Genomic DNA, 24358 nt, shown 5'->3' with positions numbered 1-24358 from the left:
GCGAGCAACCACTCTCCTCCCAAAGCAGCGAGAAAACGTGCACCCTCCTCACCTTCCCTCTCTCCTCCTCCAGCCACCCAGCCCAACTCGGCGTCCACCAAAGCCCCGGCCCAGCCCGCCCAGCAGGCCGCAGCACCCATCCAGGCAGGGGCGACCCCCTTGGCCACCACCAGCACCCCGTCGTCGGCGACCCCGCAGGGCCAGCTCCCCCCTCAGACCCAGGCGCACATGCCCATCCAGTCTCCCACGTCGCTGCAGGTGAAGACGCAGGGTGGAACGACCCAGCTGCAGATTCAGCAGTCGCCACAGATCATCAGCATGTCTGGACTCCAACAGCAGGTACAGGTATGACCGCGGCGTCCTGTGCGTGCGCACGCCGACCACGCCAGAGATGCATGCAGACTGTTAAACCTTAGTCATTGAGTGAACTACTTACTTAATGAAGCCGTTCAGACTGCGGCGCCTGTTGGGCAGTGACAGCGGTGAAATGCTTCTTTCTTCTGTCTGCAGGTTTTGGCTCAGCTGCAGGCCCAGCAGGCTGCAGGCTCTCTGCCACAGCACATCAAGCTGCAGCTTCCCATCCAGATACAACAGACGGGGACCACCTCGGCTCAGGGAGGACAGGTAGTGCAGCAAGTCCTGCTCAGCCAGACTCTCATGTTATCTTAGGTTACCTCCAGGAGGCCTCACCGGGGAGCTTGTTGATCTGGTAAAAGTAGAGAACAGAAAATAAAACTCTCGGTGGTGAATTCTTCTGCTCGTGTTTCTACAGATTAAATCAATGGAGCTTTTCTTCTTTCTTACTCTGAATGTTTCCTCTTGATGTGGCAGATATCCTGAGCAGTTTAACTCGGGGAAATCAATGCGCCATCTCCCCCCCCCCCCCCCCCCCCCCTCCCCGGCTACCCGGCGCGGCATTGCATCAGGACTAACCACGCCTGAGCACGCTTACCTCTTGGACATAATGTTGTAAAACAACAGCTGCACGCTTTAGGTTATTATGAAGCGTGCTCAGTTTACAAACAGGCGGACTCCATTTAAAAAATAAAAATAAAAAAGGATGCACAGTCGAGTCCACGTCTGCACGACGGAGAATAACACAGAGAGCATGACCGCTGCTTTTCTGACTTTGCGGCTCATCTTGAGTCACTTTAATCACATTTATTTAAAAAGTAAAGAAGATGAAGGCTGCAGGAAGTTTATCACGCCTGAGCACGGTACGAGCCGTCACACTGGCCAAACGAACTGCACTTAAGGGTTGAAGCATACTTTGGCACGGTGCGGATTGACAGCAAATATTTAAATAGAAAACGACATTTTATTTTATCGTTTTGTAAAGTCGACTCATTTTATCTTAAATTATCTGTCGATGAAGACTCGGGTTAAGTCTTAAAATGTCATCAGAAACAAAGAATGATCCTCATCTCTCCGCACCATGCACAGTCAGATTACAGAGCGTCTTGTTGCTCCCTGCTGTCGACACAGATCGGGAACGTGGTGACCATCCAGACGGCCTCGGTCCAGGAGCAGCTGCAGAGGATCCAGCAGCTCCGAGAGCAGCAGCAGCAGAAGAAGAGACAGGCAGCGGAGGCCAAGAGAGAGCAGGCGCTCAATGCAGCCAGTCAGAGCGACATCATCCAGAAACAGGTGTGTGTGTGTGTGTGTGTGTGTGTGTGTGTGTGTGTGTGTGTGTGTGTGTGTGTTCACAGCCAGGTCATTCATCTCCGTCCAAGGCTTGCTCTTCATCCTCGGTTTTGAAGCTTCGGTGCAGCATCAACAGGTTTCATTTTAAATAAAAAATTGTAAAATAAACAAACAAAAACATAAAATAAATAATATGTGAGTTGAGTTTTCTCCTTATTCCAACTGACACGATCCTCTGAGCCTCCACGGAGGTTTCTTTTCACAGCTCAGTCTTCTCTGTTATCTGGGCTTCAGGTCATCCATAGATGAGAGGAAAGGTTAAAGGTCACATTCACTTGGATTTAGCAGAATATGGGACCTTCACTTTCATTCTTGTAAATTGGCGTCATTAAGCATCAAAAACACAATTGACTTTGCCGTAGAGTAATCAACTTCTATAAAAGCAAACATGGCTGTGTGTGCAGGACGTTAAACACGGCGTGTGTTCTGACGTCTTTCAGGTGGTGATGAAACAAAACGCTGCGATCGAGCACCTGAAGCAGAAGAAGACGATGACGCCCGCCGAGAGGGAAGAGAACCAGAGGTTTGTGTTCCCTCCTCTTCACTCCAACAACAACAACACTCGAACGCTGCCTGGGAACGTTTAGGGGAGTGTGTGTGTGTGTGTGTGTGTGAGACCACCGACAGCTGCACGATCTCACTGCAGCCCGACAAAGACAAATGGCGTTATAAGTGTGTGAAATACACGAGCACTCGTCCTCACGGTGCCGTGGATGAGAGAGAGATCAGAGGTGACTCGTTGCTCCAGTCCTCAGGGAGTTTAGGATGCAGACGGTTTGCTTTATGTGGGACGTCTTCTTTGTTTCTCATGTAGCCGTCTGACTCTTCACACCACACACTGATGACACACTGCGTTCATCAGAGCTAACCAATCCCGTTCACACACATTCACACGTCGATGACGCAGCAGCAGCGTTCAGTCTTTTCCAAGAACACGTCGACATTAAAACAGTTTGAGTGGTGAAGCAGCTTCCTTCATCCCGTCGACGTCTGACCGTCTGACGGCTGGCAGGAAAATCCTCCGTTCTCATTCAGCTCACCGTGGAGATATCTGGAGATGTTGGAGCGCTGGTACCGACTTGTCAAGAGGTCAAAGGTTATCTGTGGTTGTTTCCTGAATGAGCATGTTCTCTCTGACCTCCCCCCCCCCGACCTCGTGTTTCATACGGCACAGATGGATGATACTCTGACCCACAGATGACCTTGACAACCATGTGTTTATGTCCACACTCTGCCCGTTCACACAAGCCTGAAATACCCGACCCAGACTGCCGCGTCACCTCTGCAGCTCCGTCTGCTCCTTCTGTCTCTCGCTGCTTGTTTTTCCTCCTTTTTTTTTCCATTTCTTCACGTCGTCGCAGCGTTTCCTTCCAAACACGGCCGTCCCGTTACATCAGTGTCTTCACGCTCTGTTTGCTCTGTGTGCTCTGCCCAGTCGTGGCCTGTCTTCGACCTCGCTGTGTGCCGTTCCCACAGACGCACACCTGTCCAGGATCTGCTGCTGAACATGAACCCGCAGCTTCTCTACCCGAGTCGCGAATCTTAACAAACACAAGTGAACTCCCTGAGCTGTAAATGATTCTCAGTGTTCCTCACATACGGGCAGTTTTCTGCTTCCACTGTACACTCATGTTTTCTTTACTTTGACCTTTCGTCCTCCCTCTCCTCCGTGTTTATAGGATTAGTTTGACTTCCCAGCCGTCCTCTATCTGTCCATCTCTCCCCGTCCTCTCCGGCTACTGACACTCAAATAAACAGAGAACGACTAAACACCCCTCCAACATCTGTGAGACACGAGGCGAGAGACCAGAGAGGGCGAGTCCTGTTGTTCCTCTGATGAGACGTAACCTTTATATCAGAGTTGATCAAATATCAACAAACGAGCGGAGAAGAGCACGCTCGGAAAACGTGAAGCTGGTCAGACCGTTTCCAAACATGCGCTCATAATTCTTCAGATTGTTGTTCACACATGCACCTCACAGGGGAGGTCGTGATCCGAGTGAGAAAGGGGAGGAGTCTGAAAGAAGCAGGGAGATGACATCATCACAAACGCTCTCGTAGAACATTCAAGCACACGGCCTTTTCGTACAGGTCACGTGGAAAGTGAGAGGTTGTTGTTGTCGCCGCGGTGCAGGTTGAGCTTTCTGAAACATCGAAGCTCCGCCCACTGCCGTGTCAGAAGGTTTACTTTTCTTCCTCTGTGGCTCTCTGAATTAAAGATAATCCTTTCCCCGCGTCATGGCGGTCCTCATTAGACTCAGTAGGTTTTTTAGGCAAGACTTTATTTCTTGGTTTTCAGTACACAGAGGCTTAAAAGAAAGAAGAAGAAAAAAAGGCACTAAGTTTGAAAAGGTCAGGAAGTCTGAATCAAACGCTTTTGTGTCTGTTCAGGATGATCGTGTGTAACCAGGTGATGAAGTTCATCCTGGACCGGATCGACAAGGACGAGAGGCAGGAGGCCAAGAAGAGGAAGAAGGAGGAGGTGGTGGAGGCCAAGAAGAGGTTGGCGAATGCCAGCAAGCTGTCCTCGCTCCTCTACCGGCACAAAGAGAGCCTGAAGATGGAGATCCTGAAGAAGCGCGCTCTTCTGGACAAGGAGCTTCAGCTGGAGGCGCAGGTATGACGGGAGGGACGGGTCCAACGTTTAAATGACTTCATGAGTTTATCGTAGACTTCCACTTTAAGCTTTTTAACGCTCTGCAGGAGGAGCTGAAGAGGGACCTGCTGCGGATGAGGAGGGAAAAGGAGAGAGCTCAGGCTGCAGCCCAGCAGGCCGCTGCAGCTGCCGCCGCCGCCGCCTCCGCCTCCTCGGCCCGCAACCAGCAGCAACATACGCACACGCACGGCACCTCCTCCCAACACCACGCCACCACCGGCGCCTCCGCACACAAGAGGAAACGAGAGGAGGAGAGGGAGACGGCCACGCCGGCCAAGTCCAAGAAGAAGAAGATGATCCTGACGACGAGCACCAAGGAGAGCAAGAAAGACGTCAAGCTCTACTGCGTCTGCAAGACGCCGTACGACGAGACCAAGTACGATCCCGACCCGGCCAGCACGCTTCTGATCCCTTTTTGTTTTTCACATTTGGATGAACTGACGTTGTCTCTGTGTCTCCGTCCAGGTTCTACATCGGCTGCGATCTGTGCACTAACTGGTATCACGGGGAGTGCGTGGGCATCACGGAGAAGGAGGCCAAAAAGATGGACGACTACATCTGTGTGGAGTGTAAACGTGGCCAGCAGAGCAGCACCGAGGAGCTGTACTGTATCTGTCGGACGCCGTACGACGAGTCCCAGTAAGGAGCTGCTGCGTCTTCCTGCTCGCCGTCTCGTTCCGTATGAAACGCTCACGTTTATTTCTCGCTGACCGTTATTCTGATGAGGAGGAGGAGGAGGAGCGGGTTCACACACGCAGCTCCTCATGAAAAAGTTGAAGAACATTTCAGGAAGTTTGTGCGTGTGTGAAAAAGTCGTAGAGCCGTGTAAAACAGATAAAACGTTTTTTTTTATATCCTCGTTCTCGTCCACTTTGACGGTTAAAGATTTCGCCGCCTGCTGGCGTGGAGAGCGATTTCCTCTCACACACGTGAGCGTTCGCGGTGGTCGACCGTCGGCTCTAGTCTTTGCGGTGTGCGACTTCTTGGCCAAGACGTGAGGCGCCTCTATAGTTCTTTGCCGCCTGATTGGTCCATTGGGCCGTGATGTCACAACGACCCGACATCACGAGTAAAGTTCTCGCTTCCTCCACAGATTCTACATCGGCTGCGACCGCTGTCAGAACTGGTACCACGGCCGCTGTGTGGGCATCCTGCAGAGCGAGGCCAACCACATCGACGAATACGTGTGTCCGCAGTGTCAGTCGACCGAGGACGCCATGACGGTGTTCACGCCGCTCACGGACAAGGACTACGAGGGCCTGCGGAGAACGCTACGCTCCCTCCAGGTAAAGTGGACCCTCACTGTCGCTGCACAAAACACGAAGGTCGTCCTCTCATTATTGCATCATGTCGCTTTATGGCGTATTAAATGAACGCTCTCAGCAGTAGGACAAGCAGAGAGAGAGAGAGAGAGAGTGTGTGAGTGTAACATCTGTGTTGACCCACCTGCCTCCAGTGTCATCTTCACGCTGCTGTTTGTTTTCACTGCACTGCTTTCAGCTCTCTCACGTGTCTCCTCTTCCTCCTCCCCCTCCTCTTCTTCCTCTTCTTCCTCTTCCCCCTCGTCTGCAGGCGCATAAAATGGCGTGGCCGTTCCTGGAGCCGGTGGACACAAACGACGCCCCGGACTACTACCGGGTTATCAAGGAACCAATGGGTGAGTGGAGGAAATGTGTGAAAGCCTTTAACTGATCACTTATTCAGAACATGTGTCTGAGACGAGCGTGCAAACGACCCCGGTGCATCTGCAGGGCGTTTAACCCTTCACTCAGACACCTGGAGGGTCAGACGTGTTTGCTCGCAGTGTTCAGGTTTGTTTCCTGAGCGGAGAGGTCTTCAAACCCTGATTATTTGATGAATTATCAGAGGTTCTTGTCATGGAAGGAAAATGAAGATGACTGTAATCAGCTGAGACTCGACGCCGATCTAAACCCTGAAAGACTCAGATTTGGATCCGGGTCGACGCGTTCGCCTCCGTGTTGCTGTTTAGTTTCATAACGGCTTTAAGTGATTATGAAGCTCGTCAGTGTAAGAGCCAGTCTCTCCATCCTCGACGTTCAAACAGCCAGCAGGGAGGAAGCCCTCCAACTCAGATCAAACCGGCCATGCAGATGGGGACTTGCGTCAAACGGGCCCTTTTTCAACTTCCACACAAACAAACTGTTAATGAGCTGCTCGGGGCCTGACGGGCGACCCGCTCCACACTCGGCTCCTGTTGGCCTCGTCCTGGAAACTCGCCCCTCCACCGCAAGAAAAAGAAAAAATCCCAACCAGCGTCTGGCTGAAGGAGCTTTGGTAGGTTTCAGAGCGCTTTGAGATGAAATCTGACGACGGGGAAGAAGGAGGTCTTTGATATAGACGGCCCGCAGCAGCTGTTATGAGTCGGATATGTTTGTTTTAAACGGCGCCCTGGGGACGTCGTGCAGAGCGCCGCAGCACATTAACCCTCCATCGCACTTTTTGACTTTTTATTTCTATCATATTTTATCCTTTTTTTCATGCATGTTGTTGATGATTTATTCAAGGTTGTGCATTTTTGAGTGTTCTCTAATTGTGTCGTGTATTGTCTGTATTGTTAGCTTTTTAAAAAAACAATATGGCGTGAATTACTCGTGTTACGCAACATTCACAATTACATGAGCCCAGTCAAATCACTATTTTTGATCCTGCTTGAAAGTAAAGTATAAAACATTAATTTGAAGCCTGGGCCTTTAAGTGTGTGCTCTGAGGGGTTTCCTTCCTGATGATGTCATTTTCACCATATAAGGTTCTGTGCTGCGAACGATGGTGGTCGCCATGTTGGAAACGCCGTCTCTATGTCGCCTTGGCTCTGACCTGAAACCTTCTGACGAAGAGCTACAGTGTGCCCACCTGTCAGTCAAACTGGCCACACCCCTAAATATGCAAATGAGGGTAGAGTCTCTGGGTTAAAGACGCATCGGACATGTTTTTAAAAATGTCCAATTTTAACTGTAAAACATTTAAAATATTTATTTTATTTATTTGTTCATGATAGATAGATACTTTATTGATCCCGAGGGAAATTCAAGCATAAAGGAAGTTAAGCGATGTCGATGGCACCCTGAGCTCGTGATCGTGCTGCGTGAATGTTTGACGTCCGCTCTGAGCGCTCGGCTGAGGACGCTCCCCTCAGGAACGACGGCTCGCTCGACTCTCTCTCTCTCACTGATCTGGAAGCCGAGTCGGTCGAGGTTAGAGCTTGGAGGGCGTCTTGGATTTTTGTGAAAGAGGCTGAACTGGTTCCACATCGGCTGCCGTCACTTTGAAGCAGATTGTTGGGAACGGACGCGTCCACATATATCTGATGTTTCCCGTTCTGACGACGCCAGTTCCCACAGTCGTTAACCAAGCACGTGTTCTTTAACCCTCTTCTTCTCTCAGACCTTTCCACCATGGAGGAGAGGCTACAGAAGCGCGAGTACGTCAAGCTCACCGAGTTCGTGGCGGACATGACCAAAATCTTCGACAACTGCCGCTACTACAACCCCAGTGACTCGCCCTTCTACCAGTGTGCCGAGGTTCTGGAGACTTTCTTCGTCCAGAAACTCAAAGGCTTCAAAGCCAGCAGGTATGACAGTGAGGATGATGATGATGTTCTGATGAGGAGGAAGAGGAGGAAACACAAGCAGGAGACGCTCGGCCTGCAGAGGGACGTGTCCAGCTGTGTAGCCGACCTCTGACCTCTCTGGAGGTCATGTGGACACAGTTCCTCCAATGAGACCAATAAAATGTAACTTCTCATGGAAGATCTTTTTTTTTTCCGTGTCGCCCGTGGAGTTCATTGACTCCTTCGTCTCTCTGCGCCGCTCAGTCTCCATCTTGTGTTTTTTCACCGGGCTGAGGCTGAATGTTCACACAGGTTGGATCTTAACTAACGATACAAGAAGAAATCAAAGGCAAGTTTATTTATACAGCACATTTCAAAGTGCTTCACACAAGACATCCGAAGCATCATGACAGAGGAAAGAAAAGAGCCATAAATAAAAAAATCAGTGATTAAGAATCACTACAAAAAGTTAAAAATCACTAAAATTATTAAAACTTAAAATTCAAACCCTGTCAGTGTCTGATTGGTTACCACAGCAACAGGAAGTTAGCTTACACGTTATTGTTGGGGGTCAAACGCCACCTTTCTTTCTGGCATCCTGACTCAGCGCCCACACTCAGCCCGCCGTTCATTCCAATCAGCTCGCCCGTGACTTAAACGCTTCCAAAAAAAAAAAAAAAAGTTTTCATGCTTTTCTATTCCAACCTGATTTTTAAATGAAGGAGGCGTTGTCTTTAAAACACTCAGACTGTGTGAACCTTCAGTCGCAGCTTGGATCCTCTCCAGTGTCGTGTTTGCTGTCGTCTTCATTCAGCCTCCAGCGAGCTAACAACCCGAGTGTGGCGCTCGCAGCGTGTTTCACTGCTCTGAACTCAGAAAAATTCTCTCTTCAAAAATCTAAAACCAGATGTTCAAACACGCCTGTGAACGCCACGCTCTGAGAATAAGTCTCATCGGGAGATTAAAAATCCTGAGGGCCTGAACGCTGCGTCAGAGTGGTGTGTGTGTGTGTGTGTGTGTGTGTGTGTGTGTGTGTGTGTGTGTGTGTGTGTGTGTGTGTGTGTGTGTGTGTGTGTGTGTGTGTGTGTGTGTGTGTGTGTGTGTGTGTGTGTGTGTGTGTGTGTGTGTGTGTGTGTGTGTGTGTGTGTGTGTGTGTGTGTGTGTGTGTGTGTGTGTGTGTGTGTGTGTGTGTGTGTGTGTGTGTGTGTGTGTGTGTGTGTGTGTGTGTGTGTGTGTGTGTGTGTGTGTGTGTGTGTGTGTGTGTGTGTGTGTGTGTGTGTGGACTCAGCGGGCCCTCGGGGTGTCGGCTGTCTGCTGCTGGTTTGTGTTCACTCTCACCTCACTGCATCGCCCGGGCTGACTGCTGCGATCGCTCGCTGTCGATTCAAACTGCAAGACTGACGTCACACTGAGCTCGTCCCTCTTTTCACCGCAGCTCAACCGTCGGTCACATGACAGCCGCAGCTCACGCTTCCTTATGCAGCGTAACATCCAGTGTTTCCACGGCAACGATAAACATACAGTGCCTGTCGTTTAACCGTTTGACGACTGGTGCAGAGAGTCGGGATCGGTGAAAGATGATTGGACGCAGTCTTGTGGTTTGCATCCGGCTCAATGTGGCTGAACTGTGACGTGCTTCACCCGCCTGTATTTACACCATCCATTCTCTCTCTCTCTCCCCCCTCTCTCTCTCTCTCTCTCTCTCTCTCTCTCTCTCTTTTTCAGATTGTGATGTCAGACTCCTGGGTGCCGGGGTCACTTTTAACAAACAAACAAACAAAAACAAACCTTTTGCTTTCCCCGCCCTCTGATGGTGCTGTTTTTACTCGTTTAAAACAGCCATGAAAACATTTGTAAGAAATGAATCCACACTGTAGGTGTGATCCCTTTTTTTTATTTTCCAAGGAATTCATGAAAAAAAAAAAAAAAAAAAGTTTCTACTGGCTAATTATGGCAGCCATGTTGGTTACTCAAAGCATTCAAGGGAAATGTATTTTCTTACTCTTGCTGCAACAGATGATATTTTGTTCATGTTAGAGTTGGATATAAAAAGAAAGTTAAGGGGATCTCTCTTTTTTTTTTTAGATGAAAAAAACACAACGTTAAGCTTCTGATTGATTGTGACTTCAGTACGACACACCGCGGATAACTTCTCTTTGATTGTCGTCGATCATCTCGGCCGTCAACATGCTGCAGAAAAAAAACATTTTTACCTCATTTCTTAGCCGAGAGTTTTAAAAAACAAAACAAAAAAAAGCATGCACCGTGTTCTGGTTCCTTTTTATTGGCTGTGCCCGTGTATATTGTTCTCTCATGTGAATATTATAACTTCTTGTGAAGGACTATTTTTACGTTCTGAAGTAAATAATGGTAGGTCTGTAAAGCTAGATTGGAGCAGACTGTAGTGAAGCTTCCCTGCGGGCTCTCCACTTTAAATAAGTCCTTGTAAATACAGCGCGGGGCCGACGACGTCACCAAACAATTGGACAACATTTCACCAACATGGCTGCTCGGCCTCCGTCTAAGTGTGACCCACTGGCATCCTATCATGGTTTTTTTTTTTTTTTTTTTTTTTTGTATTTTCCCCTAGTGCATATTTTTGTCATATTGTAAAGCTTTTAATAATAAAAAAAAAAAAGAGGAAATGACGAGATATCTTCCAACTGTTTCCTTCCTCCTCTTTGTGTTTTTGTTCACCCCATCTCTTCAGGTCTCATAACAACAAACTACAATCAGCAGCCTCTTAGCTCCCTCCTCCGACCCCAGCGTCTGACACACAGACGAGGCCTCGTGGGTTTCCTTTGACTTAGAAATCCTCGTGCTCGCACCGCTGTGGAAGCGAGACAAACGCCTCTGTTCATCCGAATGTTTCTGGGACGTAATCGGAGAGGTCCTACCTTCAGGCCGGGCAGGACGGACCCCCCCCCCCCCGCCCCCCCTCCTCCAAGACTCTGCATCGGGAGAAAGATCCGGATCATGAAGGCAGACGAAGTTTGATCCTGAACCGACGGCTGCAGCCGACTCGCGTGCTAATCCTGTAGCTGATCACTTCCTGTTCGTCCTGTTCCTACTCGATCCACTCATCGAGACGTGCAATGTTCATTTCATGCTGTTTTTTTAATTTTTATTTAACCCTTTGAAGCCCCGTCTCGGGTTTTCAAGACACCAGCTTTTTAAACTGCGACATGATTCTCTCTAAAATGTCTTCACACCACGACATAAAGAAAGTCTAAAGGCCTTTGCACACTGAGTCGCACAGACACCTTGATCTTCAACAGAAGCTGAAAGTTTGTTCTGGGGGGGAAAAACACAGATAATCGAACCTGAAAGAAATAATGACGATTGACACAAAATTGGATCGTTTTGTTTTTTTAAGTGAATCAGAATTGATTTTATTTAAGTACATTTACATATACGAGGACTTTGTCTTGGTGTGAAAGATATTTCAGTTGGGGAAGAAAACAGACTGAGTGTGCGATGGCCTTCAGGTGACGGATGTTGAGTCTAATTACAAAAAAAAATCAAGCTAACTCCTGCACGCTGTCCAAACTGCACCAATGAAAATACATTTCAAACGCTGCCAACGTGTTTGTGAAATTCAGACGGCGGTCACTCTTTGACTCACTTCATCTGTGTGAGGAAATTTGACTTTCTTTTTTCTTCCAGAAGCTTTAATCACTATCGTAACAGACAGGGATGGTTTAAAACGTATCAGAGTAAAGAACATATCGACACCCTTAGGCCCCTCCTGAAAGTTTGATCCAGCATGTCTTTGTTAACGTGTTCGACGGCGTTTCCTCAGAAGCCACCTCGATGAGACGCTCAACGTTAAAACCAGATCGATCTTTGTCACTACCTCGTCACGTCTCAAATCACCATTTTATGAGTTCTGCAGAGACTACATTCGCTTCTTTTACCCCGCATGGAAAATTAGGTGAGGGTGTTTTTGTCTGGTAAGTCTTAAAATCTGTCACCTCTATATTTACGTCTGAGTCCACTGCAGCAGGTTATTGTGACCGCACACTTACGTACGTTACAGATCTTTAACTTTTTTATCAGGTGATCTCATCCAAAGCTTGATCCAAAGACTTGAACTCTTCAAACAAGTCGGGTTGGGTCGAGCGTTGAGTTCAGATCACCTGCTTTTCTTTCAGCGGGCTGGAGTCAGGGAGCTGGATTACATGATCTCTGGTGTATAACCAAATCTGGATCATTCTTATCGAAGGCTGTTCCTCCCATACTTTAGTGATTGATCTTCATCTTGTCTAAGAAATCAAAACTTCTGTTGGTTTTATTGACAGAAACATCCAGAACAGGCCATCCCACCCACCCACCTCTTCCTGCCCTTCACTCTGATTTCTTCCACTTTGTGTTCCTCTGAAGGTCACGAGACGAATACACACTGGCTTTTAATTCATTTTTTAATTTAAGATCACGGACGGCAGCGAGACCGTTGGGCCTAAAGGGAAGAGGAAACTTGTTGGAGGGTTTCACTAACTCGTCTGTCCCGACCCTCCCCCTCCGCTCAGACTGTCTCGTTACATCCCGTCTCTCTGTCGATTTATCTATCAGCCACTTCTTCCAACATATTTCATTAAAGCTGACAGGTTGGCTCACATGCGTCTCTCAACTCGCCCTCAAACCGTGGTGAAGTAATTGGATAATGGACTTTCCCACTCAGCATCATCTCAGTTATGTTGCGGTCTGTGGCGGCATGTCTGGGAGGAGACTTCGAATGGGGACTGGGGAGTCTTTGTATGTCGGGGTTTGTATGAAAATTTTATAGCTGCATTTTGAGCATATTTGGGAACATTTTTGTAATCCGTGTTTTATCAGTTTTGTAGGAGGGGAGCCGTCATGAAACACACTTTTCTTTACGTCGTTAAAAAGTTAAATGGCTGAGTTTGCATCCACAGTTTTCATGTGTAGCGGAGTTGAGAGATGATGTAGCTTCTGTCTCCTTTTCTGTGATCGTCTTTCACACACACGTCTGATTATGATTATGATGTTTTCTCCACTGTTTGTACATTATGGCTGTCCAAATATGTAGAGATACAGATTTTTAGAGCAGTAGAAACTTTTATTTTTCACTCTTCAAACCAGCAACTAAGCCCACGTGTATATTGAACTATTTTTTTCTCTTGGATTAAAGTGAACTTTACATTTAGGTGAAAATGCCCTTTTCATAAAAAGTGCTGCATATTGTGAGCATAAAGGTTTTTGGTTTTTTTTGAACTGGGTGCATCCACACAGTAAACTCTTGTAAAGAGTTGTTCTTGTTTTTGTAAGAAACAAATCTCTTCAACAAAACTTCTATATTGACATTGCATTATTATCTTGTATTATTTATTCATACCTACAAAAAAAAAAAAAAAGGTTCTCAGTTTTTTTGAGTAATGTTGAAGAAAACGTTAACTGCATATAAAAGAAGTATTCTATGTTTTTAACTGCTCGTGGAAACTCCCAAGAGATTCTCTTTTGTACTTGATAGGACATTTCATCCTAGGTAATAAAGTAATGTTTTTGACACCATGTTACTACTCCTCGTGTCTTCTCATTTATTTTTACAGGAGCAATATGTAACGGTCACCTCCTCTCTGGAGTGGATGCTCAGGTCAGCATGTGGTGGACACTGTAGCTTCAGTGTTTAGCCAGCTCTGCATGGGTCTGTAAAGCTTTCTGCGTTCTAACCTCTCTCCATGTTTCAAAAGCATCTCCAACATTGATCCTAGTTTGAGCAGCTTTCTGCTGCTGGAGCTTATTAGAAACATGCAGAGGCTTTTTAGCTCGGGTACAATCACTTCTATCTGAAGCAGTTCCACTGCCCGCTTCCATCGCTGCAACACCTGTTCACCTGATAACTGCTCTCATATCTGGCAAACGCAGGGGCGTCCAAAACGGCCTTCAAAGCCCTGCCTACCTTCTCTGGTCCAATCAAATCCAGAGCATTCAGGACCTAAAGTTAGTTAATTAACAGAGTGCCTATTGTTGCCATGGTGATCTGGACTTTAATTCTCGACTTCACCGGCACAAACTGACAGAAGTCGTCGTGTCTGCTCGTGGCGCTCCCACCCAGTCGGGAGCAGCTGTTCAGGCCTTGGTCGACCGCCATGCGTCCGTGTACGCTGCAAAACTAACGACACGTGATCAGGCTGACATTTGACCTAAATTCTAAATCAGTTTTAATTTAATCACCATTAAAGAAATGGTGTCTTAATCTACCTGAAATCACAGTGTACACCCAGTTTTACTGAATGAATGTAGCCTTGTAAAGCAAATTCAACATAGCTAGTGTTTGGCTTCAGTGGAAATATGTGTGATATGTGATCCAGATCCACAGGCCAATTAAAACTTGGACGTAGTCTCAATGACGTCAGCCGTTGGTTACTGGTGTTTGGAAGCCCAACGATGGTGGTCTGGTCGTCATATTGAACATGATGCCTCAACCTACATTTCAATCAATCCAGAGGGAGTTCATGAGTTGGTTGGCCTTTAGCATCCAGGCAAAAAGCTACAATGTGCCGACCTGCCGGTTAGATCTCAGCCACACCCTGAAATGTTCGATTTCATAAATAATTATGTGGTTCAATGAAGTCAAAATGAATCACTTAAACAATTCAGGCCCATAAAGTGTGTGCACAGTAATCGTGTTTATTCGTGTTTATTCTTGCTGTAAAAAAAACCCAGCCATTTTAAAATGCAACCTGATGGGGATTCCTCGTCGTTTGGAGCCAATGTAAAGTGGACACTCAAGGAGCTGCAGTGTTTTGCTCTTCATTTTTCAACACCAGTTTGTGCTCGAATTGAATCCTCTTGGTTGACATGTTGACATTAAATGATGCGGTCATGACCCCAAACACACTCACACTAACTCATCCTGTGATCAAATTACCAACATGACTCATAAAAGCCACCTTTAGCGTTGACCTTTCACTCCCCCCCCACCCACCTCCCTGACTCTTAACTCCCCACTTAAACCGCTAAATGAATCCAGAGGCTCGCACAAACGCATAAAACACCGCCGATGGCCACAAGCCCCGAGTGGTTTCCATCCAGCATCCGCGCCTCTTTCGCTCACTCCCCACTTGTGGTTTGGGAGCTATCACACAGGAAGCAACTAAGAGATATTACAACCTCCCCCTCCTCTCCTCCCTCCTCCTCAACATCCTCTGTGATCAGGAATGTCCTCCCGCTGCGATAGAAGCCAAGATGTGGAGCGGGCTCCTGTTTCCTGTCCGCCTGCATCTGTTCCCTCCAGCGCTGATCCCAGATAGAGGCTTCCTCGAGCCTGGGAACTGACCGGCCTCAGCTGACAGACATACAGAGGGGGAGAGAAGAGGCTTAGCCCTGCCTGCCTCAACATCCAAGTTCCCAAGTCAGTCTCCCTCCCCGCAGGTCAGACAGAGACCGAGGTTGTTAAAGTCTAATTAGAGCGTCTTTCTTTGGGGGCTCCTTCTCATGCAATCACTGGGAATGATAATTAGGATCGATGTTTCAGTCAGTGAGCAGATGTATGTGATGGCGTGAGTGGAGGGTTGGGTTTGAAGACAAAGATTTCCCACAGGGTGAAAAAAGTACGAATCATATAGCCTTTATTATCTGGTTTATGTTTAGTAAAGCAACGTAAGCATTCAGTGCAAATCTTCTCCCATTCCTCAGAAGCGTGAGATCAAGGTCATTGTACAATCAAGCGAAAGATTTCTGATTAAATAAAAAACTGTCTGTTTGGAAAGACAGACCCTCTCCTGTGTCGGTCCCCTCCCTGTGTCATTTTACACAGCCTTTCCTTATTTTCCTTCCACCTTGCCCCCGTCCTCCGCTTTCTCTGATCCTCCCTAAATACTCTAAACACCCCCTTTTTTGAGCTTTGGCCTACGCAGAGGAGAATGTGTTTGTGTGAAAGCAAGAAAACAAGATCCACCCCAAAGAGGCGAAGTGAAGGAAGCACTTGTGTCCAGGTGTGGAGAGGATCAGATTCCTGTAGTTGGATTTATGGCGTAGTCCCTACAACAACAAACCCCCCTCTTCATTTAGCAAGGCCCCTTTTGATGTCCCGGTCTAGTCAGGCAGATATTTCATCGCGGACACATAATTAAAGTTGGAAAAACAAGCGGCTCTCATGACAAGCGAAGGTCCTGTGCTCTCTCTTCTCCGCTGAGGTTTGTGGAAGCTTTTTTTTTCAGGCCCTTCATTCCCTCCCTTTTGTCCTTGGAACAATAACAGTGCATTTCCTGCTACTCAAAAACAACCACAGTGACAACATGTACGGGATGGGGGTGTTACAAAACAATGCTGCTCAGTGCAATACAACATTATGCATTCCTTTCAATTCAGATACATAAACCATCAAACCTGCATGATTCAAATAATGGACTTGTATGTTGAGATCCAAGACTCCTACTTGTTTGTAAATGTAGAAAGCAACGGGTTATTTAATGTGCTGATTGAATACTGTTCTCTTCAATTAAGAGAAGAAGTGTCATATACTTGGAGAGACGACAGGATGATAGAATAAACCCTTAAAGTTCCTGTGAGGAGTTGCTAACTGAATATGAAATAGACTGAAATAAATACTGAGGTACTACTGAGGTTTTATGACCTCCAAAAGCAAACGTGATCATCAGCAACAAGATAAACTACTAATAAATTGTAAATCCTCATGCCTGAAACTGCTGCTCAAGGGTAAATGTCAGATTATTAAACTCTTTTTTAGATAGAGACATTAGACTGTTTAAAGAAATCAAATTTTTTGTCAAAAACAGCAAGCACTGCCAGCGCAAAGAACTCTGTCTGTGGTGACAGGGTCACAAGTTATAATGCTTTGTCCATAGGGGGCGCCATAATTGACAGAAACTGAAAGTTTCACACAGGAGTTTAAATACAAGTAAAATTTGTCTTATGATTACATGACATATTTCCAAATATAATTTTTAGACCATTTAAATTCAGGGGCTTCATGAACCAGCCATGAATTAATGCAGATTTGAGTCGAGCTGCTAGCTTGAAACATGAGTGGAACTTTTTGTAACATAAATGTTAGTAAATTATCATTACAGAAACACTGAAATGAAGCAACTTGTATTTTCCATAAATGCGTCATAAGGCAGTACTTACACAAACTAAACAAACGAGGATAACGAGGAGGACCGGGATAATGAAACACGATAGCAGTCCATAAGAAAATAAATCCATGATCTCTGAAGTGTCATACACAATACTGAGGGGATACTTTTTAACAGTTCAGGCTGCAATGTCTCTTCCCCTGCAGCAGGGGGCGATAGTCCGGTCTTTTGGTTCACCTACACCTGGAACGGGTTGCATCCAGGGCCTTCTGGTGCCTCCGTTTGTTGAACCTCTTGACGTAGTTGTTACTTCGCAGGAGGCCGTCTCCAGGCTTCAGTTTACCTTCCAGGAGGTTCAGGAGGTCAGCGGGAAAATGGCGCCTCCGGTGGTAGATCTGGCCCATTACAATGTATCTGGTCCCTTGGTAACACACATGGGAAATGTTGAAATAACTGCAGAAAAGCAACTTTTCATGTTTTCACCACACATGGTCGTTACTTGACTTCAGGAAAAGCCACTTCCTCATGAGAAACGTGAAACAAACAGGATTCATGGGTCTTTACTGGAGAAAAAGAGCAGACAACGCAACACATTGCCTCAAGTGAGGCCACAAGATTTAAAGCTCCCCCTACGGACTGACTGAAGTTTAGGTCATAAACCCCGCCTCCTTCATGTTACCAGATGGGACATCATTAAAACTATAAAATTATGTTGTTTTGAAAGTTGTTATCACACTGATTTATGTTTAAGTGACTTTTTTTCTGTCTAATTTGATGCTATAAATATGTATTAAAAAAATCACGATTGATGTTGATGAATGGGGCTCCTATACGACACATCAGTGTGCATCAAATTAGCAGATTAGAGAAGAAACAGTGTGATGAAACCGTGTCTGCTTCAAACCGACACAAGTTTGTTGGTTTGGCTGTCGACTGTGCCCACCCGAAGGATCTTTATCTCAAAGTTAAAATGTGTTAAGCTTTTTTTTTTTAAAGGAAGCAGTGTGATGTTATTTCAATTCATAAAAAACACTCAATAGCAAAATGTAAAGATAATAGGTCATGCATATAACACTGTAGTTTTTTTCTTATTTGTTGGATTTCGAGCCTGACTATTTCACTCACCAAGTTTGATGTCAGGGCAGGGCTTGATGCAATTGTAGGTGTCCAAGACCAGCAGGCGAACTTTAAAGAAAAAGCTATCTGGGGTGACGTAGAGACGACTCATCTTGTAGAAGCCGTCACTGCTCACCATCAGAGTAATGAGGCGGATCCCTTTACGCAAGACTTCAATCTCGTGAACAATCCCGTTGATCGCTGTTAAAGGGACAAAAATAACATCATGTAGGAAAATGCTGGAAATTCATTCACATATAGCGTATCATGATATTTTTTATGGACGAGTTTACACATTATACATTTCCAACTTTGTAACTTTTTGCTCAAAGTGATGGGAGAAGAAACTACCACCCAAGCTAAGACGTCGCCCATGGTTAGCTAAGCTAGCTTACAAAACAGTTCTTGGAACAATAACTTTAAACATATAGTCAGCTGAGCAAGCCAACAAAAAACTTAGCCAGCTTCTTTGTAACATTAAAAAAATACCTTTAGATAAAATAGTAAAGCCGTGAACTAAGTTAGCTAACAAAGCAGCTAGCGTGCTTGGATAGAAACAGTATCAACTAAAAAGCACCTCAAGAGGTCAAAAATTAAAATGGTTAGCTAAACTAGCTTACAAAACAGTTAGCCAGCTTATTTAAGCAGTAACTATAAACAAGTTCAGAGATAAATAAAAAAAAGCCTTAAACTAAGTTTGCTAACAAATCAACTAGCTTCTTTGAATAGACATACTGTACATACTAATATTGTTTTCATTGTATACGTACCAAACTCACTGTAGCAGTAATACTCTCTCTCTTCTTTCTCCTTCCTACACTCGCTCATGCAGAAGGCGTCAAGGGTGAAGTCAGAAGACCCTGCAGAGAAGAACACAAGCAGAGGAGGTGATGAAAAATGAGAAGAGGATGAAAAAGCCAGACTCTCATACCAGCATCAGCAGAGAAAGGACAAGTTGTCATTACAAAAGCCAGGCGCTACATTCCTGTGCATGGGACTGGAGGAGGTGGTATGTGAGATGGGATTCATCTGTGGTACATTTTCCATCTTAATTATAACGTGAGAACACACTCACTTACTTTGCATCAGCTGCATGATATAGTTTACCTCCCACACGACTGCAAACAAAAGGCGACTTTGACAGACAGGATTCAGACGGGTGTTTTTTGACGGGGCAAAAAACATCCCTGTCATTAAAAGTTATTTGTGCTACCGTGTCTTGTTTGCGTGTGTGTGTGTAAAACATTATGACTGACCTATTTTAACAAAAGCTATGACAAATGTACATGTTTTTATTTAACTTTTTTTCCAAAGCCATAATTTGCCAGGATGCACAAAAGACTGTGCATAGTTGGCGCCAAAATGGACAGAAACCAAAAGTCCCTCAGAGGAACTTTAAAATAATGGTCAGAATCATGGGCGTGTGCAGACCCGACCCGGCCACTGATCTCAGCAGGGGTGGTATAAATAAGTATGCACACAATACAAATGAATTTAATTTATTTGCCCTAAATATCTCCACTTATGAAAAAAAACTATTTTTTTTAATTAATTAAGGACTCAAAAAATGTCCAAAGTCACACTTTAAACTACTTAAAGCAACAATATGTCGGAAATGGGTATGGTGCACTAAAGTTCTCTGAGGGTAACTGCACTGGGGTAGATAACTACCCCAACATACATTTCTTAAGAGCAGATGGTGTGAAACTGGCGAGACGCTAAACAACCATGTTGGTTGACAAGGGACAGAAATAGATACTGATCACTTCGTATTGGTTTAGCATATCTGCCAAGAAAAACAAAGCAACCATGAGAACCACTTCCACCATCTACTGGACTACATATCGTGTGCGGACAATGAAGCCTATCCCTCGTTTTACTTCCACGTCGACCATCCAGCTCAGTGGAGACAGGAGACATTTAGAAGTGCGTCACATTGCTGTCTACTTCCTTGACTGATCACGAAGCTCCGACCGATCGGGTTAAAGTACACATGATTTGTGCCCAAGACGACCTCTTCAAGCAGTCCGGTACGCTCGTGTTCACACTGATCAAATGAAGCAGACCTTGGGGTCAAGTGTCTCTAATGTGGCACTACTCTTAGCTTCTTCTCTTCACGTCCTCTTACTCTTAGCATCAGCATTCATCTGTAACAGAACCAAGGCGGGCTTCTTTTTATAACTGAAGATTATGTGTGACGTGTGAACTATTCTCTTAAAGACGTACGCATTCCTCGCGAGACGACCTCAGTCTGCTGTGAAAGTTATCTACTGCAGTAAATGGACTGAAAGTTATTGTGCTAAACATTTACATATTGGCAGATTAACATTATCTTGCAAACTCCTGCACTTGCAAAAGTACATTTCCAGACTATGTTTTGGTTTAATAAGAAAACATATCTAGTTAGTTCATTGCAAAGTAGAAAATCTTTATGAGTTTGCGTGCAAATGTTTACAGACTCTTTTGAAATAGACGAGCAAAGTATTTACTGCAATTTAAAGATCACAAAAAATATGCTGCATTGACATAAAAACTGTGAGCAGCCTGTTGCAAAGCAGCTCAAATTGTTGATTTGAACTCAAATCTGACAAGGTAAATAGCCAATCATATTGTAGGACTTTGGGATGGCACCTGGGGGGGGGCCGGTTAAGCCACCCCTGGCCCCGTTAGGAAGAGAGGCACCATTTTTTTTCCCAGTCAAATGTGGTCTGTTTCAATGATTTTCAGTTAAGGGACTTCACGAACCAGCCATAAATAAATGTGCGACATGTCCATGAAAATAGTTTGGAAAGGATAAAAGGGAAAATCCACTTTTTGATTCTAGCTGCTTTGTATCAGTGAAGTTCAGCCTCATTCAGTTACTTCAACCAGCATGTTGGATTGAGTTATTTGATTGTGTAATATCCTATTCTCAAGGTCATGATGCAGAGATTATTACTGGCAATAAATACCCAGAATTTGAGCATCAAAGAATTTCCCACATGGTTTAAAATTTCCCATAACTCTTACATAATTTACAATCATTTGAAACATGTAATCCCAGAGGGGAGTTTAAAAATGGCTCAGCTGGAGCTCAAAAGAGGAACAGTCGTACATTCTGATTACGTGGACAGCTCAGATCAAGGTCAGGATACATAAATCCTCCCATACCTCGCCTTAAGATATCGAACTGGTAGAGCAGGCTGGAGGAGCGCCGGTTAAAGACCACAGGGGGGCGGCTGTTGTTCCGGGTTGCTGCATAAATAGCCGACTGATAGAGGCTGGACTTTCCTGGTCGGTTCTCCTCTGGGTCCAGACGTCGGTTTGGAGGGTCTTTGCGTTGGGAAGGTGCAGATTGATGTGGTTGAACCTGAGGTTGTGTTTGCACCGGAGGCCTGGGTCTGGAGTTTGGGTGTCCGTCTGGTTCGCTCTGCTGAGGGCTGATGTTGGACTGGGTGTCCTGGTTTGGTTTCTGCACAGTGCGGTTGTTGTTGTTGTTGTTGATGTTTGTGGCAGCTGCTGTGGCTGCTGTCTGCAAAGTTTTGGGAAGCAGACCGACAACTTCTCCCCTGGTTTTTTCACTGTTGTGCTCCACCAAACGGTCGCTCTTGGGGCCCTTCTTGCTCTTGTTGTGCGGACTGTGGTGGCGAGGGATGGGGGCCAGGTCACTGTGCTTGGGCCAGACGGCTGAGGGGAGAGAATGGAGGGTCTTGCTGCTCTTCTCGAGAAGCTCGTTGATTGGTAGGGAGGGCTCTTTAACCACCTGCCAGGTCTGGTTGCTCGTTGGTGGGTCAACAAAGCCGGTTTGACCCTTTTCTATCAGAGTGTACAGCTCTAGGATGACACACAGAAAAAGTGACAGTCAGAGAAGTGTTGTCACAACACCTGATACTCGTGAAAATCAAATGTTATCAATACCTGTTTCCCTAAATGGATAAGCGTCCATGTATTTTATTTTACACAGTTTTCCTTCTCAACTTCATTATTTACATTTCTCAGGATATCGATGCTGGTTTTCTCGACGTAACAAGTACCGGTACATTACAGCTGTTTTCTCAAAATCTTAAGAATAGAGCTCACAGGTTATCACAGGAAAACAAAGATTGCTATCAAAAGACAACGTGATACACTTATTTGTCCCGGGGGGACAATTCATGACTTTAGATCTCGTGAAAACAACCAGAATGAACTCTTAATCTCTGGAAAATGGAGCTGAATAAAAAGTATGGATGTATGTCTGCTTCGGGCTTCTGTATGTTTCGTTACCATGGAAACTAAAAAGTCCTGGAAATCGAGTCATTTCTTGCAGAAAGTTGTTTTTTTTTGGCATACTCCTGCACGCCTGTCTAAATGGCAAATATGTCGGCAACATTTTGAAACTGAAACTTCGCCCTCGTATATTTACTAATTAGACGTGCTCTTTGTATTTGTCTTTCAGCAGAACAACGTTAAAGTTACAGCTGAAGATGGAAAGTGTTTCTTTAAGCTCTGGTTCTTTTTGGATACCAGCCATCATTGTATTTTTCAAGATGTGGCATCAAAAAGTATCAAAAGACACAAAACTATGACAACCTTTGCTTCAGAGCAGTGTTTTCTTCCATTAGATTGATCACATGCATGTTAGATGAAAGCCACTCTGCACTCACAACAACAGATTCAGTGAATCTATTAAGTTTGGAAATCATTTTCGTAACCTTGCTTTTTAAAACTGTTCTTATTGATACGTTTTTTTTTAAGGGTACTTTTTGGGGCTTTTTTATTCATAGTTTTTATTTTATAATTTTGGATATAGGACAGTAAATATAAAGTCAGAAATGAAGGAGAAAGGGGAAAATGATATGTGGAAAAGAGCGACAGGTAAGATTCAAATGTGACCACTTGGAGGCAACTTTGAAGAAATAAAACTAACTTTCATCTTGAGTAATAAAACACTGTTCAAAATGATGCATCCATTAATAATAAACAGCTAAAGGTAGACAATACTCCAATCCTTCAAAGTCTTAAAAGGACGTCACTTTCATCATGGGATATTTTTCCTGAGACTATTAAGACAGACGTTTGTACTTTGTGGAGTATTATAGACTGATGGCAGAATATAACTGATGTGATGGTGTTTTTTGTTGTTGCTGAAATTAGAAGCTACAGATTTAAAAGCAATTGCAGCGTTGTAATAATACATAAAAAACACCATATAACAGAGAAAGTGAGTATTTGATTTGCTAGGAAATCTGAGTTCTCCAAAATAAAAGTTCTACTGAACTGCTGATCCGTGCTCTTGTGCAGGATTGAAAAATGTTTGAACTCACCGTTGACGACATGCTCCTCTGTCTTGTGAAGAGGAAACCCCAGAAACAAGAGGAACAGAATAATCCCTGTCATCCTGGTTAGTTCAGTGTGAACGCACTTTAAGGTCTGCAGCAGAGCGAGGGATTCCTGGGATTTTTATAGGGGCCGCTCAGGAATGAGAAGGGACGGGGGGTGGAGGTGGAGAGGGAGAGGGAGGTGGTGGGACGTCCCGAACACAGAAAATAAACACAACACTCCCTTCATTCATAAACGGATTCCAAAGAGCAACATGACAGAGGGATGTTTTCTGTTTTCTAAGAAGGGCTAATATAGCTGCTGCTGTTTGTCTGTCTCTTCCTCTGTCCCTCTTTCCAATCCCAGAATCAGCAGGATTAGTCTGCTTCTGCTCGAGCTTGGAAAGACGTATTTTTCCTTGTCACACTTTGTCACACTCACACTGAGTCCTGTGTCTGCCTTTTATTTTTATCAAAGTGTCTTGAGATAACATTTATTATTGATTGGTGCTATACGATTGATTGATTGATTGATTGAATAAACAAGGAGAGGTTTACCTTCAGGTTTAAGGTGTCAAACACAGTGTTCACATTCCTTTATGTGGGTCGTTTGTTTGCCTTCTTATTTTCACATTGAACTATATGAAAGATGAATCCCAGTCAGGGCAGGTGCTACCAGCTCTTTTGTTAAACTGATCCCAGTTAACCTGAATATTAAAAAAAAGAGTCTTCACTCCCCTCTGGGGGTCACTGAGTGGAACTGCAGACATTATACATAATGTTGTATTATGAAATCATTTCAAAATATGGTGACTGAACGGACAACATGTAATGCAGATTGTTATCATACAAATCTCTGTATGAATCATCTCAGGATTTCAAGATAAACACATGGATTACAACATTATTACAAATGACTCAATAAGTGTAAAAAATTCTTTCATTTTTGTGCTTGTTCTAATTCGGAGATTTC

The 24358-nt window shown here is 45.0% G+C and overlaps 2 protein-coding genes across 6 annotated transcripts in view; one reads left to right on the top strand and one right to left on the bottom strand.

Moving 5' to 3' along the window:
* Positions 1 to 13460, top strand: part of LOC306820653 (nucleosome-remodeling factor subunit BPTF-like) — a 40437-nt gene extending 26977 nt beyond the window's left edge. For 3 of the 5 annotated variants that reach the window (XM_079338571.1, XM_079338568.1, XM_079338572.1), the window contains 11 exons: positions 74 to 345; positions 511 to 624; positions 1486 to 1647; positions 2145 to 2227; positions 4096 to 4321; positions 4408 to 4736; positions 4826 to 4999; positions 5454 to 5646; positions 5933 to 6017; positions 7763 to 7949; positions 10639 to 13460. In XM_079338571.1, coding sequence (XP_079194697.1) covers positions 74 to 345; positions 511 to 624; positions 1486 to 1647; positions 2145 to 2227; positions 4096 to 4321; positions 4408 to 4736; positions 4826 to 4999; positions 5454 to 5646; positions 5933 to 6017; positions 7763 to 7949; positions 10639 to 10675 — 1862 coding nt within the window. In that variant the 3' untranslated portion in view covers positions 10676 to 13460. Of the gene's footprint in view, positions 1 to 73; positions 346 to 510; positions 625 to 1485; positions 1648 to 2144; positions 2228 to 4095; positions 4322 to 4407; positions 4737 to 4825; positions 5000 to 5453; positions 5647 to 5932; positions 6018 to 7762; positions 7950 to 9653; positions 10577 to 10638 lie in introns of those variants that run through there. The other 2 variants (XM_079338569.1, XM_079338570.1) reach the window with 2 other exon arrangements.
* Positions 13461 to 15512: 2052 nt separating this feature from the next.
* LOC306819924 (uncharacterized protein) lies at positions 15513 to 23532 on the bottom strand. The gene is made up of 5 exons (XM_079337549.1): positions 23392 to 23532; positions 21257 to 21919; positions 18877 to 18966; positions 18116 to 18307; positions 15513 to 17411 (listed from the first exon to the last, which is right to left on the bottom strand). The coding sequence occupies exons 1-5, from the start codon at positions 23462 to 23464 to the stop codon at positions 17224 to 17226; spliced, it is 1206 nt and encodes a 401-aa protein (XP_079193675.1). The 5' UTR covers positions 23465 to 23532; the 3' UTR covers positions 15513 to 17223.
* Positions 23533 to 24358: the final 826 nt, after the last annotated feature.

The sequence above is a fragment of the Symphodus melops genome (genome assembly GCF_947650265.1).
Source record: "Symphodus melops genome assembly, chromosome: 2".
Lineage (NCBI taxonomy): Eukaryota > Metazoa > Chordata > Actinopteri > Labriformes > Labridae > Symphodus > Symphodus melops.
Note: the sequence above shows the minus strand (reverse complement) of the source record. Positions and strands in the feature narration are given on the sequence as shown.

Coding starts and splice junctions, on each gene's coding strand:
- LOC306819924 (XM_079337549.1), bottom strand. CDS start 23,464: ATGACAGGGATTATTCTGTTCCTCTTGTTTCTGGGGTTTCCTCTTCAC. Junction 18,308..18,876: donor TTACTGCTACAGTGAGTTTG/GTACGTATACAA, acceptor TCCCTTTAACAG/CGATCAACGGGATTGTTCAC. Junction 17,412..18,115: donor CTGCCCTGACATCAAACTTG/GTGAGTGAAATA, acceptor TGTGTTACCAAG/GGACCAGATACATTGTAATG.